Source organism: Mus pahari, chromosome 10 (genome assembly GCF_900095145.1).
Source record: "Mus pahari chromosome 10, PAHARI_EIJ_v1.1, whole genome shotgun sequence".
Lineage (NCBI taxonomy): Eukaryota > Metazoa > Chordata > Mammalia > Rodentia > Muridae > Mus > Mus pahari.
The window spans coordinates 66,007,974-66,033,227 of NC_034599.1; the positions used below are offsets into that span (position 1 = coordinate 66,007,974).

Here is a 25,254-nt window from a genome sequence, read left to right on the forward strand (position 1 = left end):
ACCTATGACACTAAGAACACCAACAAGCCCATCGTGACAACTATATCCGGCTTTCAAGGAAAACTTAGCTTCATCGGGTTCAATCCAGTCCGTGTTTCCAGTCCTTAGTGCGCGCTGGAGACACCTGAGCGACTTGCAAAGGGTTAACTGGGCATAAACATTTTCCAAAATTCCCATGGAACATTCAATTCCTACACAGTACTGACAAACTCTGAGCTAATTAGGTTTTGGTAGCCATCAAAGAGGAAAAATAAATACTTTAAACACAATTAATATCCCCCCTGAATTTATTTAAACTAGAAAAATATCCAGGTAATTTCAGACTCAGAAAATGAATTTACATGCCCATAGGTTGCACAGCACAGGATATCAGAAATGTTTCTCATTCATTTCTTGTTCTGTTAGTCTTGCAAGGCACCTGGGAAAACTTGCAGTTATCGAGGAACACGGGGCTTTTAAACAGGCGAGGTGAGGGCACGCCCCTGATACAGAACAATTCTTGTTCTGGTTGGAAGTGGCATCAGTGAAAGAAATGTCTCCGGGAGAGGCTGAGGAGGGCTGCCAGGGAAGGAGGCAGAGAGCGAGAGCGACTAAGGAAGAAAGACCTCTGCTTCTCCACAAATGAAAATTATCAAACGGCTACCTTTTCCCTTCATCCGTGCCTCAGTAAAACTGGGAATAGAATCAGTAAACATGGCATATGGAAATCAAAGGCCCGAGTGGTGTTTCTACAAAGTCTGGAAGCTGCTGATGCCCTCAGCTCAAACACCCTCAGTCAGCTAGCAACGTCCAACGCCCCCTGCAGAAGAAAGGGCAACTCGCTCAGTTCACCTAAGATTCTCATTTGGAAAGAATGCTGTGGTCATTTACCTCAGACAATTGCTGTTGGGAATAAACCGGATAACGTATGTGGAAGCGTCCCCATCCCTGGAGTCCTAAAGCCTGAGCTGATCCTTTTTTCCCAGGGACTTTGTCTACCTCCAACTTTAGTCCACCAGCTGGGGTCCACCAGCTTTTAGTTTAGGCTTCTGGGAACATGTTTGAAAGTGCCACAGACTATTAAAAAGGTCTCTCCTAGAGTGAGCCATTAGGAAAACACATTTGTGCTAAAAGACAGAGCGATGTCTTTTTCCCGACCAAGGTTATAATCATATTTTAGGTTATTATATACGTAAAGACCTGGAAATTAATTGATGTCATCTAAAATGCAGGGGAGCAGGAGATTATTCTGACAAATGGTTTCCATTAAAAAGAAAGCCATTCAGTTTCCCAAATTTATCTTGTGTCCTGAGGTTTCTAAATGCCACCGCCTTCTTCCAGCTGCCGTCTGCTGCTTTCTATAGCCCTAGGTTGGGAGAAGTTGGGTATTTACCAGTGACAGACAGCTTTTGGCTTGGTACAGTGTTAATTAACCCTTTGCTCCCCACTTCATAGGTGCTAAGTGCCTCCACTGTTTGGCCTTTCATTTTTAGAATGTATTTATAGATTGTGAAAACAGAGCCTTTGATGAGACAATTTCATACAGAAGAAGAAAAGTCTCTGAGACCATCCAACCGAGCACATGGTCAAGTTTCCAAATTCTTAGCAATCACCTAGGAGCAAGGTCTTGCATCAAGTACCCGTCATAAACAGTCAGTGCTGTTCTGGGGAGGGTGACTGGTAGAGTTCTTTTGGATGCCTTTGGGATTTGTTTTTTGTCCTAGTCAGCTAGAGAGGGTTGGGTAGATGCCCCCACCCCAAGTCTGCACAGGCACACAGATGCCATCTTTTCTGAAGAAAGAACAGGATGAATGGTAACTCAAGACCTGGTCATGCCACTACATGATGACGCTGAGTTCGTGTTTTTCTAGATAGTTCTCAGCTGGTTCTGCCTTCTCTTCTGGGTCAGTGTTCGAGTGATGCATTTGGATAAAAAGAACATAGATGAGACCTCCCAGGATAGCTCCAATCATAGGGCCCACGACAGGTATCCACCAGAAGTTATTTCCAAATCTGGAAGCAAACAAGAAACCAGTGAGACATTTCTTCCCTACCTTTGTATCACCATCCTGTTATTCACTAGGTCTTTCTTGTGTTCATACCTCTCTTTAAAACACACATACACACACACACACACACACACACATACAAGTATGTATAGTATATGAGTTCAGTGTAGCTTTCCTCAGACACACTAGAAGAGGGCATTGGATCCCATTACAGATGGTTATAAGCCACTATGTGGTTGCTGAAATTTGAACTCAGGACCTCTGGAAGAGCAGTCAGTGCTCTTAACCGCTGAGCCCTCTCTCCAGCCCTCTCTTGAACTTGATAATTTTTATTCACTTTAGCATGGTCATTACCTTCCTGGACTTCCCAGTAAACCTGGTAACAGGGACCCATCCCCGTGTCCTAATGACGCCAGGGATGGTTGCACCCTATTTATTTTCCTTTTAGAGAACATGGCACTTGGTTAAATGAGATGGTTTGGTGGGTAAAGATGTTTCCTGCCAAACCTGATGACCTGTGTCCCATCCCCAGGACTCATGTGTTGTTGGAAGGCGAGGACCAACTTCTTGCAAGCTATCTTTTGACTGCCACAGATGTGCACAGTGGTATGTGTGCACCCCCACATCCTATACACTCCCTCCAGGAAAATGTAATGTATTAAACTATATATATATATATATATATATATATATATATATATATGCTTCCATGAATCTGTAGCCAAGGTTGGAGGGCCTCTAGAGAGGCTATTCGGTCTTTCCTATGCTGTGAAAAAATGAAGCTTGGGGATTATGAATGAAAAAAAGTATGGAACTCAGGATATGTGATCAAATTCCCAGGACTCTGGAGTTAATGCCGACAACCAGATAGTGAGGGAAGGAAGTCTAAAGCAGTATGTGAATTACCTACTGAATATTGCTAGACCAGCACATAGCTTTCATGGCACAGCTCACAGGTATGCCCTGCAAGCCCTCACTTCTCTTTTGAGAGCTGTAACGCTTCCAGCACTCCTAGCTGGACCCTTGCCCTCTGGAACCTACTCATCTGGGCCCTGCTTTGCCCTCTTGGCAGACAAGAAACGACATCCAACACCTAAATATTGGCTGAGGTATTTGCTGGCTAGAACTGAGCTCTGAGACCTCAGTGGTTGGGGAAATCACAGAAAAATTCCGTTTTTGACATTAAACGCTCCTGAGAACTTGGCTCTGTTCCTGACTTCTGGTGTAGACCATGCAGCTTCATACACATTGTCTTGGTGAAGAACCCTACAGAGCCCAGCCTGCTCACTGTAGACCTGGGACAGGAGTGGACCTGAGTGTAGAGCAACAGGGCTTTATCCATCAAGATATCCTTCTGGGGGTAGAGTTCCAATACTTGTACACTTCCTCTTCATAATCTTGGTCATTCATCATCCAGTGATATCTAGTGAGCACCTGCCTGGGTCATAAATTCCACAATCTACCCTCAAAACTAATTTTAAATTACCTTATGCTCTGAGAGTTAAATCCCATCCCAAGAGTCCATTCTGGCTTGTTTGACATCTCTGTTCCTTACAGAACTTGAATCCGGAGCACAGGGCCTCAGGGTCTCCTGATTGTCTCTCCTCACCTTCTCAAACTCCCGGGTCTCTCAGTCTGGGCATAACTGACATGAGTTTGACAGTGCCTTGCTGGCCATTAGCACTCTTCCCCATTTCTAGTTGTGACAACTGTCAACATCTCCAGGTTATCCCCACCACCACTACCACGAGTGTCTGCACATGCTAGCAAAGATGTGGTTCCAGGGGACAGTGGTTGCCTTGTGAAGCTTGTTTTTAAAAAAAAAAAAAAAAATCTATTTAAAGGACTCCACAAGAGGGGCTTCTACCAACACTTAGGAAAAGCAAAGCACATAAAATATATTATTTAAGGACATATATGGTCAGTTAAAACTACTTCTAAAAGTCAGGAGAGTGATAGACATTCAGAGTAGGACAGGAAAAGCAGGCAGGCAGGAGGTGAAGGCAGGTAGGTGCCTTTGAAGCTGTCACAGCATGCACAGATCTGGTGTCCTGGTGAGAACTAACAGGAAAAGGCTCAGACAGCATCTCAGTGGGAAAGCCCTTGCTCAGCATGCACAAGGCATAAGGTCTCATCCCCAGAGCCAGAAGAAACCAAAAACCTTCCTGGCTGATGTCATGGAGAGCATGCTGATTCTAGAAGGATCCATGCCTGTTCTTTGCGTGATTGTGCTTGATAGCCACAGACTGTCCCTCGTGGCCATTTTGTTTAGAGCAGATTTTGTCTGTTTGAGATAGGGTCTAACTCTGCAGTCCAGGGTGGCCTGGGACGTATTATGCAGCTCAGGCTTCCTTCAAACGTTGATGGATTGCAGCCTTCAGAGCTGGTTTGTGTACAGCAGACTGTGTGATCAGAGGGGACAATAGAGGGCATAACCAGAAAGCAAGAGCTGGATCCTGGTCTCCAGAAGAGCTGGTTCCAAACCCTGGGGGCAGTCTAGGTGTCTGAGCTCCAGTGCCTGCGTTCACTAGGCGTGTGCGGGGAGGGACACAGTCCCTGTCTTTGGTCACTAACATGGGTTACATGGGAGAGCGCAGCAACTACCAGGTGCCACTCTTACTTTGGGCAAGAAGTTTCTTGACCTGATGTCTCAGGGTCCTTCCCCACCCCTACCTCCATCCCCAAAACCCAAATCCAGATGCACCCTGCTGTGAGCGACTTGCAAAGGGTGGCTGCTTTCTCCTCAGAGTTTGAGAGGCCTTCCCAGAAGCCTTGTCTGGAAGTGAGAATGCTATCCCTGTAGCAGCCCTTTTCGGTTGTTTGACAGTTTCATTCTCTGGAGTATCTCCCGCCTCAGCTGAGTAAGATACAAATCTTCCTGTCACTGGTGGGATCCCGTCTGCTTTCTCTCAAGCTGGACACAGCATGACAGACACAGAAGTCCTAAGTGGAGGTGCTCAGATGTTGATTACCCACAGGGCACTGTGTCTGTGCACACACACAGGGTAGCCATTATTTACACTATGATCCTAGGACTGCCAGGAATGTACATAAATAAGTGTGTGTGTGTGTGTGTCTCCGTGTGTGTGTGTCTCCGTGTGTGTGTGTCTCCGTGTGTGTATACACAAGTGAGGGTATGACTACATGTGCATGTACGGTCTGGAGCCCATATTAGGGCTCTCCCTATATTGTTCTCTGCTTTATTTCGCCTAGGAAGGGTCTCTCACTGAGGTGGAAGCTTCCTTTTCAGTCAGGCTGGCCGGCCAGAGGCCAGCAAGCTCTCTGGATAGCCCAGTGCTGGAATTACAGGCACGTGCAGCCATGCCTTTGGGCAGGGACTTTATCCTTCAAATCTCTCCCTTTTCAATTCATCTTGTATGGTATGCCTGGTTAATTTTGACTAGTTGGCCTTGTAAACACACCAAACCTGTGCCCCATATTCTAGTGTGCCAGCTGATTTGGAAATATCTTTCTCTGTCACAGTGACCCTGCATATCTAGTGCCCAATAAAACTCTGCTTTGAGAATGAAGGACTCAGGCAACATCAGAAGATGTTGATTCTAGATTTGACTCGGTCTCAACGTCAATCTGTAGCCAAGTTATATAATAAAAATGGTTCACATTTAACCAGCATGTCCACAGTCTCTGCTCTCTGGTCTACGTGTTCCTACATCTCCAAGTCATGGCTCAGTCCTCTTTGCTGAAGCACAGGGTACGTCCTTTTCTCTCCTCCCTACCGTTGGTACTTACGTGAAGACCTCAAACCCCCATCCCGCCAGAGCAGTGAAGAGCCTGGGGCTGAGGTCTCGAGCTGGGTTCATGGCACAACCAGAGTTGAGTCCGAGAGAACAGGAAATGACAATGATTAGGAGGCCAATGACAACGGGCTCCAGGCCTCTGGGGACCCCCAGGTTTCTGGAGTCAAAGATGGCAAAGACAATCAGAAGGAGGAACATGGTGGACATCACCTAGAGAGGGAGGAAATGTTCCAGAGTTCAGTCTGTGTTCTACACACTCAAGGTCACCCATTCTGTTAAGAGATGAAAATAACAGGGGTCTGAAACCCAGAGCCAGCACAACAGTTAAGAGCACTGGCTGCTCTCACAGAGGACCTGGGCCCAGGTCTCAGCACCAATATGGCAGCCCACAACCATCTGTAACTTCAGTTCCCAGGGATCTGACGCCCTCTTCTGGCCTCCACAAGCACTGCAACCATGTGCTACACCACCTAAAATAAATAAACCTTTAAAAAAAGGGGGAAACCATGACAACCAACAGAGTGGACAGGCGCGTGGCTCTTCCTTCCATAAACATGCTAGAAGCAGACACGGACAGGATGGTCCATTGCAGCTTGGGTACCTGCCGAAGGTCACATGGTTGGTCCAGCTCCAGAGGAGACAGGTCCTCAACTACTACACTGTCTGCTAAGCTGCCAGTCAGCAATGCTGAGGGACAAGGGGCACAGCGGGAGCATGAAGGAAGGCTGGTTTAGACTGGCTGTAAAGACAGCAGGCGGGAAAGCAACAGAGGAACAAGACAAGTAGGTGGAAGAAAGTTTCTTCCTGGGAAAACTCAAGCTGACGAAAACAGGGAAATCTGCTCTGTAACAAAGAAACGAAACAGTAGCGAAGTTAGAGGAGGAGACTTATTCTCCCCTGACTTCTAGTGAAGCTTAACACGCCCTGAAAGGTAACCCTGTGTCAACATATCCTCATACATACAATTCAGTAGGTCAGACTCATTCCACAGAAATAATCTAAACTATGGAAAATTATTTTTAAAATGTATATGTGGTTTGTCATGCTGGAAACTGGAAGCCATTTAAGCAAACATCAGTTTTCTCATTACTGAATGAGAAAGGTGACTGCATCCCATGATGTCAATCCCACAGCTGACTGCAGTGACACTAAGATCTCTAAACAGGCTGGCCTGGTGGCTAAAGGGGCTTGCTGCCAAGCCTGACCCCTAAATCAACCCCCTGAACCCGCATGGTTAAAGGAGAGCACCAACTACCAAAACTTGTTCTCTGCTCTCTATATGCGTGCTATGGCATGCACATATACGCATATTCACATATACACCAAATACATGTAAAACTAAAAAAAAAAAAAAAAGAAAGAAAAAAACTGTCAATGTAAACACTCCTGCTCTCTCCACGTTCTAAACTTTCTAACCAACCACTGCTTTGCTACCTGGTGACAGCAGTGGGTTGCTGACTATGTAATGTCCATCACACACAGTGAGGCACCTTTCTAAGGTGCATAGCACGTCCACCTCACTTGCAGTCTGTGTGCTTCATCTCACAGAACTGTTGTAATGATCTTAGTGTAGTAAGCGCTTCTGTGCTCCTTACAGATGAGAGAACTTAGGTAGACAGAGGTTGAGCCATGTGCTCAGGGCGTGAAGAGTCAGGATGGCACGAGGCAGATGGATTTATAGTTTAATTCCTTCGGTGTTTCAAATATTTTTTTCCTTGAGACAGGGTTCCTCTGTGTAGCCCAGGCTGTCCTGGAACTTGCTCTGTAGACCAGGCTGACCAACTGCTTTTGCTTCCCTAGTGCTGGGATTAAAGGTGTGAGCCACCACCACACAGCAAGAATTTGTGTTTTGAAAGACATCTCCAGAGAGCTCTAGTGTCTGCGGTGCCTTTCTTGATCGTCCGTGGCAGAGTGGAACCCTTGGTTGTCCTTGTGCTTCAACTTGATTTATTATCTCTGACCTCATCACCTCGAACCACCTGACCCGGATGCTGAAGAACATGCTGGAGCCACAGGTGTCTAACAAATGTGTGTTAGCTAGGTGGACTAACTGGGAAACAATGCTTGCACATCGTCAGAGCGCAACAATTAACACCACTGAAATAAAGCGTTCCGAGTCACAGTTGGAGCAACCAGCAGCTCTCTTGAGTGCTGACTGACTGTATGTCAGCGTTTTCCTGGACTTTCTAAAGACACAGGAAAGCGGAGTGCCTTCAGTCACTGGCTAATGGTTAGCACAGTGGGGATTTATTGTCTCTACCTAGCTGTGTACAATAACTGCTTAAAAGCAATAATTACTGGGGGAAATGGCACTTTACTCTGAGATAAAGATGCAGTGAAGAAAGTTCAGGTGAAGGCAGGTCTCTGCCGTCCAGATCCCAAGGGATTCTCTAAGGCATGTGACAAAACATCCTAAGGCTAGGAATCAGGAGAATATGTGGAACTCTGTAAGATTCCATCAGGACAGAAGAGAAAGGGGAGATGGCCTAGGTAGAGACATTGCTGTTGTTGATTGCCTGGTAAATATGGGGCATTACCATGGGTTATCGGGTATTATTTGTGCCATTTACCAGAAGGTTAAGCCGAGGCCTTAATAAGCTCTGAGTTCACTTGCACAAGGACAGACAGGTGGTCAGCAGCAGGGCTCGGATTGGTCTCTCTAGAACAATGCAGGATTGCTAAAGAGATTTATGCTGCAGGCCAGGCGTGGTGGCGCACACCTTTAGTTCCCAGCACTCGGGAATCAGAGGCAGGCGGATTTCTGAGTTCGAGGCCAGCCTGGTCTACAAAGTGAGTTCCAGGACAGCCAGAGCTATACAGAGAAACCCTGTCGAGAGAGAGAGAGAGAGAGAGAGAGAGAGAGAGAGAGAGAGAGAGAGAGAGAGAGAGAGAGAGAGAGAGAGAGAGAGAGAGAGAGAGAGAGAGAGAGAGAGAGAGAGAGAGAGAGAGATTTATGCTGCTATTTTGCCTTTGGGGGGATGCCTCTGGGACCAGTGAGCTGCCAGGAATGGAAGGGAGGTGAGGCATGTCTGTGGTGAGGCATGTCTGTGGTGAGGCATGTCTGTGGCGAGGCATGTCTGTGGGAAGCAGAAGAGTGTCACTCCAGGACTCAGTGGAGAGCGATGAACTGTGGCAAAGTTCACGGGGCCAGGGGCTCCACTTCATTCTTCAGGCTCTCAGAATGGTTGGGGGAACAAGACACTGGACAGAAGGAACAAGGACCAGGGAAGACAGTTCCAGTGCAAGCCCAGGTCTGAGCAGTCAGCATTCCTCCCTCTTGCTCGAAGAGGGATAGCGCCACCTTCCCAGGAGAGCTCTCTTGATGTCCTTTGAGAGTTCTGCTTGATTTTGATCTTTGTTAGAAGATACATTTGGCTGGATGAAACGGCAAGCCATTGCCAAGAAACCCTGCAAGTTTATCCAGCCCCAAAGTCTACTCCAAGGTTCTCCAGCTGCCTTGTTGTTCTAGCTGGCACACGGCTGGCTGTTCCAGGGTTTTGTGGGTGATGTTTGCTCAACAGTTCCCGCAGCTGTAGGCACCCTGGTGGGGCTGCAGCAAAAGACCCAGTGCTTTGAAGCCAGAAAGATTAATTTTCTCCCTCTCTGGAGCTGCTGATATCAGAGATCCGAGGCCCCCAAATCCAGACCACAATGTGCCTTCAGTAATGTACTCTGTCACCTCTCCTCATACCTATTTGCATGACGCTGTTGCAAAGGGCCCTCCCACCTCAACTCCCTTCTCTTCACAAGAGCTAAGGCTCCCCCTCGTGTCAAACTTCTGTTTCCAGTTAGCTCATCTAGGCTCAGAGATGGAAAGATTCTGAGAGGTAATCTGTCCCAAGCTGCCCATCCTCCAGGGTTTCTCATTCCCACAGCTCCTATAGCCTACCATAGAGGCTACCAGACCGTCCTCCAGCAACTGTTTCCAGGGGCTGCTGTCCTCAGGACACAAGGTCTTTACTTAGTGTGGGCCAAATTTCGTAGTCTTTTCATGAGATGTAACTCAAGCATTGATACACATTTATCCTTCAGGGTTCATTGACGGAAAGCCTGCCTTTCAAGTCCTGTGCTCAACCCCTCATATTGCAAACAAAAATTTGGAGCTCCCTTTTATGTGTGTGATGAGCCTAGCTGAATATCTCATTTCTGGCAACAAACTCACTGGAGTTTTATGATGAACGCAAACTTTGTATTTTCCGTGAGGAGGACGTGGCCTCAAAGGTTGCTGCTGATGCTCTGGGTGGGGAGGGGAAGGGATGTGTGCTCTGAAGCAGTGGTAGGAATAATGAGATTTCCCCACGAGGTAAAGGTGCCCTGACCTGCAGCAGAGGGGGCCTGCCGTTGAGTTAGGGGCATTCTTGTTACCGACCAAGGAGAACTGGAGAGCGAGGAAGCACAAATCTGTTCAGGGTGCATCGTGGGTGCCAGATGGAGTGTCGTCAAGATGTTTATTGTGAAAAAATTAAAAAAAAAAAAAAAGGAGATAAGAATGTCCCTGGACTGACAGATACTGCTATACCTTGACTGCTAGATCCTAAAGGAGCTAGCAGAATCGGAAAGCTTTTCAGTTTCTCTCAGGAAGATGGGGCCCACCAATATGTTGTCAGGAAGCCCTTAAACAAAGAAGGGAAGAAGCCTGGCACCAAGACACCCAAGACTCAGCACCCTGTGACTTTGTGTGCATCCCACATCACACACGTGGACGCACTGCTCTGAGGAAACAACCCATCAAGAAAGCTAAGGAGGAAGATGCAGAGTGTGCCAAAGGTTTGACCGAGAGAGTGGAGCACCAGGAATGAATCACCAAGAGATGCGGGCTGGCCTCCCTGAGAGCTTCTACTGATTTTCTCTCTCTCTTTCTCTCTCTCTCTCTCTCTCTAACTAGATATTCTCTTTATTTACATTTCAAATGTTATCCCCTTTTCTAGGTTCTCCTCTGTAAATTCCCTACCCCCTCCCACTCTCCCTGATCCCCAACCCACCCACTCCCACTTCCTGGCCCTGGCATTCCCCTACATTGGGGCATAGAACCTTCAGAAGACCAAGAGCCTCTCCTCCCACCGATGACCGACTAGGCCATCCTTGCTACATATGCAGCTAGAGCCATGAGTCCCACCAGGTGTTTTCTTTGATTGGTGGTTTAGTCCCAGGAGCTCTGGGGGTACTGATTAGTTCGTATTGTTGTTCCTCCTATGGGGCTGTAAACCCCTTCAGCTCCTTGGGTACTTTCTCTAGCTCCTTCATTGGGGACCTTGTGCTCTGTCTAATGGATGACTATGAGCACCCACTTCTGTATTATAGTCAGGCACTGGCAGAGCCTCTCTCAGGAGACAGCTATATCAGGCTCCTGTCAGTAAGCTCTTGTTGGCATCTTCAATAGTGTCTGGGATTGGTGGTTGTTTATGGGATGGATCTCCAAGTGGGGCAGTCTCTGGATGGTCCTTCCTTCAGTCTCTGCTCCAAACTTTGTAACTCCTTCCATGGGTATTTTGTTCCCCCTTCTAAGAAGGGTCAAATATCCACACTTTGATCTTCCTAGAGCTTCTACTTCTAAGTTGGAGCCCAATCAAATGTATATCTTCAAGAGTGACAAGGACTTGCCCGTCCCTCAAGTCTCTCTGTGGGGTGTGTGTTGGGCAGGGGGTGGGGAGGTGTACTCATCACACTGCTGGGGGAGGGGAGCTGTACTCATCACACTGGCTCTGTTCTCCCACTTGATAGCTCAGGAGCTCTTGAAGGATTCCCTCATGTCTCTCCCCCACTACACTATCCCCAAACCGTATCTCGGCTCAGGGTCTCTGGCTTCCCTCACTGCATGTATAATATAGACAACTTTGGCTTCCCTTCACAGAAGCGTGCCCCAAGATGTGTGACACTCAGAAAGGAATCTCAAACTCAGTCACTTCATTGCCTACCACACATACACTATAGCACATAGTGACAACATTCCTTCTTCAGGCAACTTCGTCGCTCTGTCTTTCCAACTAAAACTCTTTCTACAGTCTTAGGACACGTAGGTTCCCTGCATGTCACTAATGTGATGCTATAGCCTTGTTTTACTATTAGTTGTTTACACTGTTCTTTTTATTTTAATTCCTTAGGAGGGGGCTGGGATTGCAGGCATGCGCGGATACACCTTGTCTGGCTGTCACTTTGTTCCATGGATGACACTCTGTTCAACTGCATTCTACATTTCTTCACAGATACTGTTCACAACATATATTTCTCATATTATTATTTTTAACTCTTACAGTGAACCTGGCAAAGGCTGATATTTATCCATGTGGTATTTATCCCAGTGAAATGGGCAAATATATATTTATTTTGTGTGCACAAGTGCCTACATGGGTGTACCACATGCATGTAGTACCTGTGGAGTCCAGAAGAGGGCATCAGATCACCTGAAACTGGAGTAACAGATGGTAATGAGCCACCATGCAAGTGTTCTGTGGAGAGCAGCCAAGTGCTCTTATCCATTGAGCCATCTCTCCAGCCCCAAAGTCAGAAACTTTTTTTTTTTTTTTTAAGTTCAGCAACTTGCTGAAACCACTCAGAGAGTCAGGGACAGGAATGTTACTTCGGTTCAAGGCCTTGGGCTCTGGGTCTTGGAACTTTGCAGCCCACATGCAGTAGTAACAAATTCTTCAAGCTCCAGACATGGAGCTGAGTACCCAGGGAAAGATCAGTAAATACTTGTGTCCTGATTTACATTGTGATCAAAGTGGAAAAGAAAATGGTGAGTGGGGCTGGAGAGATGGCTCAGCGATTAAGAGCACTGACTGCTCTTCTGAAGGTCCTGAGTTCAAATCCCAGCAACCACATGGTGGCTCACAACCACCTGTAATGAGATCTGACACCCTCTTCTGGTGCATCTGAAGACAGCTACAGCGTACTTATAAATAAATCTTTAGTCCGGAGTGAGTGGTTGGCCTGAGTGAGCAACTTTCATTCCCAGCAACCACATGATGACTTACAACCATCAGTACAGCTACAGTGTACGCACATAAGTAGATAGATAGATAGATAAATATTAAAAAGAAGAGAAAGGAAAATAAAATAAAATGGTGATGTGTGTGTGTGTGTGTGTGTGTGTGTGTATCTTTTCACAAACCAACCAATACAGCTGTGTCTCTTTGTGACAAAGTCTCTCAGTGTGGTGTAGCCCTGGTTGACCTGGAACTTTCTATATAGACCAGGCTGACCTGAAACTTGTGGTGATGTTCCTGCCTCTGCCCCTCCAAAGGCTGGGATTATGAATGTGCAGCCACCACACCACGCTTCTTCAAATCTCAATCTAGGCAAGACACTTAGCCCCCTTGAAAGTCAGGTGAAGCTAGGGCTTATGGAGAGACAGGGCAGATTCTCGACGCCCCCCCCCCCCGCACCTCTCCCACCCTCCCCCCGTTTCCCCCCTCCACGCCCCAGGCTCACCACCATATTTCTAGTCCAGGCAGCCAGTCTTTGTCTGGACCTTAGCTGGTATGAAGCAGCTATGTGTGTTAAACAGGAAGCTGAGGCCCCTTTTAGTGACATCGGCATCTTCAAGGGCAATCCACTGCCGAGAAAGCTCAGTTCACAGAGACACCTCTGACTGGGGGATGCAATCCTTCCCTTCCGACCGGCATATACTGTGCTCCAGTACACACCCTATTCCCGTCCATGCCCGATTCCCCATCCCCACTTTCTATTATGTCTTTCTACCAAAAGCAGGTCCTTCACTTACTTGGTCTACAAAGGCACCTGGCACGGATACGAATGGATTTGGGTAGGTCGCGAAAATGAATGCCGTTGCATTTTCTCCCGTGATGAGCAGTTTTCCATCAGCAAAGGCCATGAGTCCGTCTATAGAAGACAGAGCTCGGGGACATTAGTGTTTTCTGGAAAGGGCTGAAGGAGGGTGTCCTAAGCAGTTTTAACTGCCAACATGGCATCGCCCAGGGTAAACCTGAGCGGGGAATCTCAACTGGGAGACCACCAGATCAGGCTGGCCTGTGGCCAGGTCTGTGAGGGATTGTCTTGCTTGTTAATTGATGAGGGAGGGTCCATCCCACTAGAGAGTGGGTACCATTCTTCCAGGTGTTCATTCTAGACTGTATAAGAAAGATTTCTATAGATGAGCCTGTGAGCAAGCCAGCAAGCACTGCCCCTCCATATTTTCTGTTTTAAGTTCTTGCTCTGAGTTCCTGCTTTGACTTCCCTTGGTGAGGGGCTGTGACCTGTAAGCTCAAAGGAACACTCTCCTCTATCATAGCAGCAGAAATCAAAGGGGGACAGAGACCCGTGCTTGGTCTTGAGCAAATCAATAGGAGCCAAGCACTCTTTATGGTGAGATAGACTCAGAGAACCCCCCAGGAGGACCCCAGGATGATGAAGTAGAAGCAGAAAGCCCGTGGTTGACCCAGTGCTTTCATCTCAACTTGGATGGAATTCTTATAGGGTCCTGGAAGCCAATCTTCTTTGGGTGGGTACATGTGGGGAATTCTTGGAATTTTTAGATGAATCTAAAACCATAATGTGACTTTAACCTGTGCTAAGCAGAAGTCACAGCTTCTATGGTGCTCTTCGTTGCTCCTAAAACTTTACATCAGAATTTGACAGTGTACCCGGATAATGAAGATACTATGGATGGTCTGTAGAGCCCCTCCCCCCAGAAGCAGGGAACCGGCAGCCACTGATAACCAGTGGCACCCACCGAGGCTTCTCTTTGTTGAGCTGCTGGCTCTGAGTTTCTGGTCCGACATTGAATCTCCGTTAGACATTTAATTCTCAGAGAGACACTGTGGAAAGAAGCCCCTTTGTCCAAGCTGTTTCCCTAGGGTTTGGGTTATCAGTGTCTTCAGTTTGCCACTCAGAATGCTCCAAGGCTCATCTTGGGTTGCAGGCAAAGAACTATTTTAATAGTTAGTGCTGGAGAATACTAAGATCCCTGAGCCTTAAGCACTTTGGGAGTCCCTCATTTTCCAGAGAAGGAAACTGAGACCTATGTGGTCTCGTTTGTTATTTATTTACTTATTCATTATTTATTCTGAGACCAGGTTTCAAATCACTCAGGCTGGCCTGGAATTTGCTTTCTAGCTGAGAATGACTTTGAGTTCCTGGTCGTCCATCCTTCCCCAACCGCTTAGGTACTAGGATTATGGGCATGTGCCACGTTGCTTCATTCCAAAATGATGTATTTAAGTCACAAAGCTGGTAACTGTCTTGGTCATAGCTCAGTCCTGGGTCTGTGATTGCCGGGGCCGGGAGCACACTTTCCTGAGGGCTCCTGAGTAGATGCCCTGGCTAGAAGGGGCAGAGGCTGCCCACAGCCTGTCTCTGGCTGTGCTTCTTCAAAGGCATGTTCTCCGACTCCTACTCTAAACATTTACAGGGCCACAGCTTTCACAACTGGGCAGAACTTTTCTCATCAAGTCAGAGAAAGCAGGAGAAAGGCAACTGGCACGTCGCCTCTGTTCAGATTGCAGTGCAGGGTGGGCCTGAAATTAGGATCTTAAAAGTCGTGCCATCCCTCCTTAAGATTCATACTTGGCGTCTAGAGAGGCCGCTCAGCAGTGAAGAACTGTAGTTGTTCTTCCAGAGAGGATCTGAGTTTGGGTCGCACACCCTCGTGGTGTCGGTCCCACAGTGGCCTGTGACTCCAGTTCCAGGGAATCAGATGCTTTCTTCGGGCCTCAGTGAGCAGCAGACTCACAGTGGTGCATAGACATAGACACAAGTTAAAAACAAAAACAAACAAGCAAACAAAAAGCCTCTTTAGATAAAAAAAAAAAAAAAAAAAAGATAGCTTCATGGACTTTATTAAAGGGCTTCATAACTTGACCCCAGTTGATAACTCGGCCACATTGTCACAATGTTCCCTGTTCTTGCTGTCTCCCTGCTTCCTACTAAGAACTCAGGCTTTCCCAGGATGCCCCGCCAGCCAGCCCTCCAAATCTTTGGACTCGGGGGTTTAGTACTCACCATAGTAAATGCCAAAGACAGTTGCAGCCCCGACAAAGGCTCCCAAAAACTGAGCTCCCACATAAAATGGGAACTTGAACCACTCCATCCTTCCAAAGGCGCACATTGCAAAAGACACGGCTGGGTTGATGTGGCCCCCTGCAAGGAAGAAGAGACAACCAAGCTGGGAGGCCAGAAAGTGAGCATGGGGAGATGGAAACAGACACTGGAGAGTGCTGGGTGAGGGAGGGAGACCTAAGCATCTGTGGCACCCTTAAACACCCCCGCTTTAGAACAGTTTTCTGTATGAAAAGGAACTCAGACCTTTAAACACTTGGTGTGAGTAAGCAGCTGGTTTTTGTTAAAGTGGAGTTTCAGCCATCAGTTAAAGAACACCTCCAGTAGATTGTTGTAAACTATTACTGTGAATATATGGTAAGGCAGTTGAGGTTTAAATACATATCTAACAAATACAGAAGGTGCGTGCCCAGAGGCTGGAAAGCCATTCTTAGCGCTGGGAAGGGATGCCGTCCTGGTGGAGTCCCTGTGCCTATCCCAGAGGCAGATGGGCTTTGTCAGAGGTACCTGCCATGTTGGAATGGATCCTTCTAGGTCCCTCTGCATAAGCAATGTGTTTTCCCACATAGGAATGTGGCAACAGCTCCTTTAACACAACCCAAAGCCATGGGTAGCGAAAGCAGCTTGCTGATTTCTCAGCTACCTGTAAGGTCGGAGAGAAGGTTTGCTCTGTGTGGTGCCACCAATGTTCCCATGTGGCTTTGGACTCAGCTGCAATATTTACTGAGTGATTTGCCAGATCCTGTCACTGTGGTATTATTTAGACTTAAGAACCTAATGGAGTGGACTCTGCCCTTGTTTAACTAGTGAGCAAACTGAGAAACATGAGCTTTCTCGAGTCACCGAGTTATGGAACCAAAATCCAAGTCCAACTTCATCTGAATTTAAAAGCTAAGTTCCATTAATTCACTTCTAGACCTCCTTCAACGGGTGTATAAAGATTTCTCTGCCTTGGGGCTGGAGAGTTATCTCAGTGGTTGGGAACTCATATTGCAGAGGACTCAAGTTTGGTTCCCAGGTAGGTAGCTCAATACATCCGTAACTCCAGCTGCCCTATTCTGGACTCTGCATATACGTGCACTCACACACACACACATCCTCCCCTTCTCCTCATATACATACTTAAAAATAAATCTAAAAGCAAGATGTATCTGCCTTGATAATTAAGTGTGTGTACATTTATGCACATCAGAGCTTGCATGGTGGGTGTACACACACAAAACTTAAAAAAAAAAAATAGTTACCACCAGGCAGCTACATACTTTGAATAGCATGGTACATAATTAGGTAAGTTCTGATTGGTTGATTGGCACATTCACAATGGAGCAGGATGCTAAAAATCCTTTATAGCAAATCAACAGGGATGCATAAGATGAACTTGAAGAACATGGATAGTATTTCATGTGGAAGGGGGATCAAATTCATTTTCAAAGTGGGCACATTGAAAGGTGGATGTTCAGGTTAGGTGTGAACAAGAGAGATGGCAGCTCCTGATGGCAATGGTGATGATGAGCGAGGTGATAATCCTGAATCCTTAGAGAGAGCCATGCTTTCCTGAATCTCCAGCCCAAGGTTGACGATGGATTTTGGCTGCTAAGCCACAAAGGTAGCCATTCAACTCCAGCAATTAAGAGCAAGAAAATTCCAAAATATCAAAGCATGAATGACCCCCTGGATCCTTATGAGCACTTCATCTGTGGGGTCTTGCTTTTATGGGTTCCAGAAGCCAGCCTAGTAGGACGGTTGGAAATATGAATTTGGACAAACACAGGGGCTGATGGGAAATTCCTGGAACTAGGCTGCATCTGTTCCTTTCCTTCCCATGGCTGCATGGAGAGCCCTTTAGTTACCACAGGGTGAGCAAGGGAAGATGGGACAGCAGCCTATAGACCGAATGAAACCTTCCATGTCTAGACTTCAGAGGAGAGCAGGGTCTGAGCCTGGAGGAGTCTCTGAGCTTAGAGGAGTTGAATCTCTGAGCAGAGCAGATGAGTAAAGGTACCAGGCAGGACAAAGGGCATGGTTGTTTCTCTCTAAAGGGGCAGAACCTATGATCTAAGGCGGACAGCCTGGAGGCACTCACTATGGAAGGACAAGAGATACTTAAAGAGTCACCTCTGATCAAAACCATCCCTCAGGAGTGCCTTGACATGTGAGGCTTCTAGAACAAGCTCTCTTCTAAGATAAGGTTTCCTGCAGGTAGGTTTACCCCGTGCAATCTCTAGCAAGCACCCCGAAAGCCTAGTTAGCCTCAGGCCTCATGCAATGTCAGCTACTTGGTAGGCATATTAGATTTTTAAAAAGCCAATGAAATCGCCATTGGTCTTTGTTTAGATGATTCAGGTGACAGAAGTCTGGGGAGTCAGAGCAGATCTAGGAGGAAACCCTGAAAACTAGTGAGAAGAAGGGGCCAAAGGAAAACAGGGGCTCAGAAATGGAGGAGGAGCAATGGCTGGAGTCCAGATGGGCGATAGAACTTCCTGCCTCCAGACCTGAGAAGCTTACTGCAAGGCCAAGGCCAGAGCAGTGTAGTGGAAAGAACATGAGCACCAGGGGCAGAGAGTCCTGCCCTCAAATATTGGCTCAGCCGAGGTTGCTTTGATGATCGTATTATCCACATAAAGACCCTGCCCCCAGGAGAACAACTGGAGTCCAACAGGCCCACAGTGTGGATCTTGGGTGAGCTAAGTGAATTATTTTAAGATTCTGTTCTAGGCAAACTCCTTTTCATCATTCTTGCACAATTCTGCGATAGATACCTTACATTTATCCTGTCTTCGAACAAGGCTATTCTGCTTTTTCAATTAATTCATTTACAGAATGCAACATCAAAACTAGTTACCAATGTGATCCACTGAGATGCCTAAGAGGGTAAGGTACAGGCACTTGCCACCAACCCCACCACCCCAAGTTCCTGAGACCCATATGGTAAAAGGAGAGAACCTTGGGCCTCCACATGCATTCCATGACATATGTGCACACAGACACACAGACACACACACACACAAACTTTTAAAAAAAAATAGCTAACCACTATGCTACATAATTAGATGCAGTAAGCTCTGATTGGTTGGTTGGCACATTCACAATGGAGCAGAATGCTAAAACTCCTTTATAGCAAATTGATTCTTTATATTTAAAAGTGAAAGGCCACTGACCCCATCAGCCTGTGACCTCAAAATGGGATCACATTTATATTCATGTCCAGCATGCACTGGTTGTTCATGAGTCTTCAAAGGGGCTTCCCATGTAGCTACAGAGCCTGTTAGGTACAGCCACCTTGACAGACACCTCTGACACAATGGTCTTCTCTGGTCCCCAAGGCCACTGATGCTGTGGTCTGTGTGGTTGTCATGGAGAATGCATGCACTGTCCTGACCATGCCCAAGTTATGGATCCTCAGAGCATGAACTATGCTAGTTCCAAACAGAGGCAGGTGCCTCCACTCCAACTTTACACTACCATATCCTGAGCTGGGCTCAGTTACCATTTTAATTGTGTTTTGGGGACTCTCATAGTCTCTCATAAACAGTTGGGTCAGACCCAAAGCCTCTCTGATTCTCACTCCTGAGGACTTAGCCTCAGTACACAGGCCAGATGGGACAGTTCTTTGCCATCTTCCTACTCCCTTATCCTTCCTGATGGTCCTTCCAACTCTTTCTCTTACAATGACTCTTCAAGTCCCCAAATATAACAAAGAACGCAAAGAGCCATGAGCTGCAGTGGCAGTGACAGGGGCCAACTACACTGACAGAATCCAAGTCCCACGTGGCTACATGTCATTGTTCAGTTCAGGGTATCATGCAGGCAAAATCCTCCAAACCAGTGGTTTGCAACCAGTGGGTCTCGACCCCTCTTGGGGTTGAAAGACCTTTTCACAGGGGTTACATAGCAGATATCTTGCATATCAGATCTTTATGTTATAATTCATAACAGTGGCAAAATTACAGTTATGAAGCAGCAATGAAATAATTTTATGGTTGGGGTTGATTACAACACGAGGAACTGTATTAAATGGTTGCAGCATTAAGAAGGCTGAGAAGCAATGCTCTAAACCCTGTCTCCATCTTTAAAAAAAAAAAAAAAGACTGAAAATGTTCCTTTATTTATAATGGATGTGTGGAGACTACACTTACCCAAATGTGCTGGAAGGTGTGGGGATAGTAATGGAACATCTTGACTACCTGTTTCAAGAGTGTAGTTCACATCTGGTGCCATGGTCCCCACACTAATCTAGCTTTGGCATGAACAGGGAACAATTCCAGCAAGTCTTGTGCTATCCTTATGGTGAGTGGTATGACGTTGGAGTCACAGCAAAAGCCTGGCAACTTGACTGGAGACACTGCTCATGCCAAACACACCACAAACACAGAACTCTGGCTATCTTCCTATAATCATGGAAATGTTGTCACCCAGTCAAGGATCATTTACAGTGTCACACCCCCACAAAGCTACAGGGAGTCTGGGCATCATTCTTCAGCATCCCAGTGGCATATTTATCACAAGACCAGCCAGCTTACCTTGAGGATCCTTTTTTTCTTCCAGAGTAATTTTTCCTCTAATAGACCACCGAGGGTCAACTTTGCTCTGTCTCTGCCAAATTCAGGACTTATAGCAATTTAAGGACCCTCTCTCAGATCCATCTCTCTCTGTATGATATGAAGACATTGCACATTCCAACAGAACATTAGTCTAAGGGAGAGAGGTCACTAAGAGTGTCCCAGGCCTAGCATGGTGCCTAACATGCCAAGGGGTCTCAATGTCCTCTTCTGACCAGTTTTGCTTTAGTGCTTGGTACCCACATGGGAATCTCTATGACTCAAAACACTGGGCACTGCTCCCGACCTCTTCTTAAGTTTCCAGACTGCATTTAACAGCATCACAGCATTTTGCTTTGCAAAACCCTGCAGGTGGTCATTATTAACCTGGCCATCCGGGAAGAACTAAGTTAATGTTTTCTAGCTCAGATACACACTGTCATGAAGACCAAGCTGACCTTGCACAAGACCTAGCTTCTCTGATTGTAGCTGATAAAGGTCCAGGGACATGCCTCTGCTGGTGTGACCTCTGCTTAGCTATTCACAAGCTTATCTGGGAAATGGCTTCCAAGAGTGAGATTCATAAAAGAAAAAGTACTGATTTCTGGACAATACACTGCAACTGCCAGGGAGGGCTCAGGTGTGAGTGCTAACCCTGCCTTTGCAGAGGCCACTAACCATGTGTTGGTATTTCAACTTTACCATCTACAAAAAGGAGATCAATACACATTCTTGCAGCATTGTTGAGCTGTAATAAAGAAAGCATGTGGGCTGGAGAGATGGCTCAGCGGGTAAGAGCACTGACTGTTCTTCCAAAGGTTCTGAGTTCAAATCCCAGCAACCACATGGTGGCTCACAACCATCTGTACAGCTACATAAAAAATAAATAAAAATTAAATCTAAAAAATAAAAATAAAAAATAAATAGTTTTTTTTTTTTTTAAAAAAAAGAAAGCATGTAGAGTGGCCAACACTGCTAGCATGTTAGGACTGTTAATAGTTGTGATAAGGAGTTCTACTGCATACCAGAGACTCCAAAAGTCACATAAAGAGCCATCACAACTGCCGTCGCAAATCCAATATTGATAGTGAGGATTCCACCAGACATTCCTCGACTGAGGACTGCTTGGGCAATAGAGCCACATCCAAGGACCTAGAAGGAAAAGGACAAAACAACTCATTAAGGAAATGGGCATGGGCACTGCCTGATGCAATATGGCACGGAGTTGTGTATGTATCTTTAAAGTAAAGTCATGAGTTAACCTTCCTTAGATTCCAAACAATTCAAATTATAATGTTCTGGCTGTCTCCAAGGCTATATCCAGCTTACAGGTGAATGAATCTTACCAGGGGTATACAATATAAACATTTTGCTTATAATATATATCAGGTAAGTTCACACCATGAGCTAGACTCCTCAAAGGGATGAAAAAAGAAGATTCCCAATTTGGGAGTGTAAACACTGTATACAAATATCTTCTTGATAGTGATGAACTGGTTATATAGGAGACATTCAATACATACGGGATGATTTCAACTTACCCCTCCCCAAAGGTAGAAGACAGATGATAAACTGGTGGTCATTGGATCCCACTGTCCCCAGTTCAAAGATATATCCACCCATCTTATTTGCAAATTACTGGCCTTAGGAGAAGCAGAAGAGCTTGGCTTCTGGAAGGAAGCCCTTGGTGTGCACATTGCAAGGAAGACTTAGACTTGATCCACAGCCATGGTGCCGTATTCTATATTAAATGGTGAATCAAGGCACAATCGCAGTGTGTTCTTTCCCCTTCCAGAGTGCCCTGGTTCCATTCCATAGCCTAACGGCTGGTTTTCCCACTTAGGATCCCTATCATCACGACTGTCCAAACTAATGTCACATTTGTGCCTTCATCTTGTCTTTGTAATCTGAAGCCAATCAAATTCTGAGTATAACTTCTGAACTGAGTGAATAGCATCAGGATTGCTCTCAGGAAGTAGGGTTGGATATTACTGTCATCCGAGGTGAGCTGCTCTGGACAACCAGGGCAAAAGCAGCTGGAACCCTCCAAACAAGAGTCTTCCCCTGGTCATGATTCTGCTACACAACCCCTAGTGTAGGTCCAGCGGAAACAGAAAAGCTTGAAATGGCTTGACCGTGTCCAGAGAGGCCTCTGACCGATCTGATTTCACTCTGGAAAGTGTTCTCCTTTTCTGTCCTAGGTGTTGAAATTGTCTTGGGAGCATCAGCAAGGGGTATTATAAATCACACTGTAGGCTGAGGGAGTGGGGTGGAAGGAAGGGTGAGCTATTAGGGGCTTCTGTGACCCTTATCCCCGTGCCCCCAAACCCTCTTTCATCTTTTACTTATATACTGAACTTATATTTACTTATACTCTCTCATCAGTTTAGCCTACTCAACTGCCTTCCTACAACTAATATCCCCTGCTGGACTCAGTTCCATTAATAGAAGACCATGTGAGCACTGAGTTCCACCTCCGCAGAGCTGCCTCAAACTTAAGATTATATTTGTGTTGTGGATGAACCCTAGCTTCAGGCAGGTTTGGCAGGACATTTCATTTCTATGCCACTGAAATTACCTGGAGGCTTCTGCATTCGTATGTCTGCCTTGTGGGTGGCACTGGCTGCTCATGGGGGCTTTAACTGGGGTGCAGAGCAGAGTGCCTACACTACACATATATACAGAGAAAAAGAAAGCATACGCATGTTAAATGTATCTAATATTAGTTTCTAATATATTCATGTCAAGACATCAGATTGTTACTTTTTCTGTTGGGTGTGAAAGCCCCTTTCATGGTTGTAGAAGTGAACACATTGCTTCTCAATCTCGGCTTGCCCTTTCACTAAGCAGCGACAATCATTCCTCAGGCTTGCTTCCCAGGGGTTTTTCAATAAAGGTTCAAGTGAGATAACACTAACAAAAGCACTATTTAAACAGCAAACGCTGATCATAAGTGCAAACGCAGGGACTGTTTTCAATGTAAACGCAAAAGGGAAGTTAAGAGCCAGTGGGTTCAAATAATTGAGTCCGTGAACTTTAGCCATGAACTCACTTCCTGGCAATAACAAGCAGGGGAAGGTCCACTTCTGACAGGCGGTGGAAATAGTTGTTGTGTCACTGCTAACCATAGAGTCAAATGTGGGTGAGGGGAAGTTGCAAGGCTTCGAGTGGTTTCGCTTGTTTTCGTTGACTTTCCAAAGACCGGTCACTTGATGTTTGTGTGTGTGCTACTGCTCTGGGTAGGACTGTGACCATAACTGAGTAAGTCCTGGTTTCATTAGCAGATCTTCATGCCTTTGAGGGCAAGGGAAAGTCTCAATGGAAAAGATAGGAAACATTCAAAAGGGCAGACTGGTGGTTAACTGGAATGTGAGGTATGCCCCTCTATTGCTGGCCACTAAGCCAGACATTGTGGAGCTATCTTACCTCCCTTCTTCCCTCCTTGAACACTCATAGCGATGTTCTTATACTTCCCTCTGTCTACAGCCTCTGGCCAGAGTCCCCACCAGCTGTGTGTAAAACTCTCTCTGCTGCCTGAGAACATCGCTGCACATCCAGGCTCTCCATTGCACTGTCCCATGGAGCCCGGCCCTCCTTCCGCCCAAAACAGATCCACAGCGTTGCATGCCAGCCTCTTTGAGCCCTTGGAACTGATAGCTGCCACTCCCACCTCTACATGCCTGCTCACTATGCGTCTTTCTCCTCACTTGCTTCTCCAAACCCATCTGTTCTTAACTACAAACTAAAATGCTGCCTGCTTCGAGCATCAACCGCCGCCCCTCACTGAGCTCCACTGCCCCTTTCAAATACTTTCAAATGCTGCAGTTCTGATACATCTCATTATGTTGAAATAGCCCATCAAGTCCAGTGGTTCTCCACGGACTAAGGCTGATCTTCAATAACAACATAAATAACAGAAAGCCCTCATACATGTGGAAGCTGAACAACACTCTACTCAATGATAACTTGATCAAGGAAGAAATAAAGAAAGAAATTAAAGACTTTAGAGTTTAATGAAAATGAAGCTATAACATACCCAAACTTACAGGACACAATGAAAGCAGTCCTAAGAGGAAAACTCATAGCTCTGAGTGCCTCCAAAAAGAAACTGGAGAGAGCACACACTAGCAGCTTAAGAGCACACCTGAACACTCTAGAACAAAAAGAAGCAAATTCACCCAAGAGGAGTAGACAGCAGAAAATAATCAAACTCAGGGCTGAAATCAACCAAGTGGAAATAAAAAGAACTATTCAAAGAATCAACCAAACCAGGAGCTGGTACTTTGAGAAAATCAACAAAATAGATAAACCCTTAGCCAGACTCACTAGAGAGCACAGGGACAGTATTCTAATTAACAAAATCAGAAATGAAATGGGAGACATAACAACAGATCCTGAGGAAATCCAAAACATCATCAGATCCTTCTACAAAAACCTATACTCTACAAAACTGGAAATCCTGGATAAAATGGACAAATTTCTAGATAGATACCAGGTACCAAAGTTAAATCAGGATCAGATTAACGATCTAAACAGTCCCATTTCCCCTAAGGAAATAGAAGCAGTCATTAGTAGTCTCCCAACCAAAAAACACTCAGGACCAGATGGGTTTAGTGCAGCGTTCTATCAGACCTTCAAAGAAGACCTAATTCCAACTCTCCTCAAACTATTCCACAAAATAGAAACAGAAGGTTTCGTTCTATGAAACCACAATTACTCTGATACCTAAACCACACAAAGACCCAATAAAGAAAGAGAACTTCAGACCAATTTCCCTTATGAATATCGATGCAAAAATACTCAATAAAATTCTTGCAAACCAAATCCAAGAACACATCAAAACGATCATCCATCATGATCAGGTAGGCTTCATCCCCGGGATGCAGGGATCGTTCAACATATGGAAATCCATCTACGTAATCCACTATATAAACAAACTCAAACACAAAAACC

The 25,254-nt window shown here is 46.0% G+C and overlaps 1 protein-coding gene across 3 annotated transcripts in view; it reads right to left on the bottom strand.

Moving 5' to 3' along the window:
* Positions 1 to 269: 269 nt before the first annotated feature.
* Aqp9 (aquaporin 9) overlaps positions 270 to 25,254 on the bottom strand; it is a 49,421-nt gene continuing 24,436 nt past the window's right edge. For all 3 annotated transcript variants that reach the window (XM_029543645.1, XM_021207696.2, XM_029543644.1), the window contains 5 exons: positions 21,327 to 21,453; positions 15,707 to 15,844; positions 13,470 to 13,588; positions 5,739 to 5,956; positions 270 to 1,992 (listed from right to left, as the gene is read on the bottom strand). In XM_029543645.1, the coding sequence (XP_029399505.1) occupies positions 1,818 to 1,992; positions 5,739 to 5,956; positions 13,470 to 13,588; positions 15,707 to 15,844; positions 21,327 to 21,453 (777 nt within the window). In that variant the 3' untranslated portion in view covers positions 270 to 1,817. The remainder of the gene's footprint in view (positions 1,993 to 5,738; positions 5,957 to 13,469; positions 13,589 to 15,706; positions 15,845 to 21,326; positions 21,454 to 25,254) is intronic.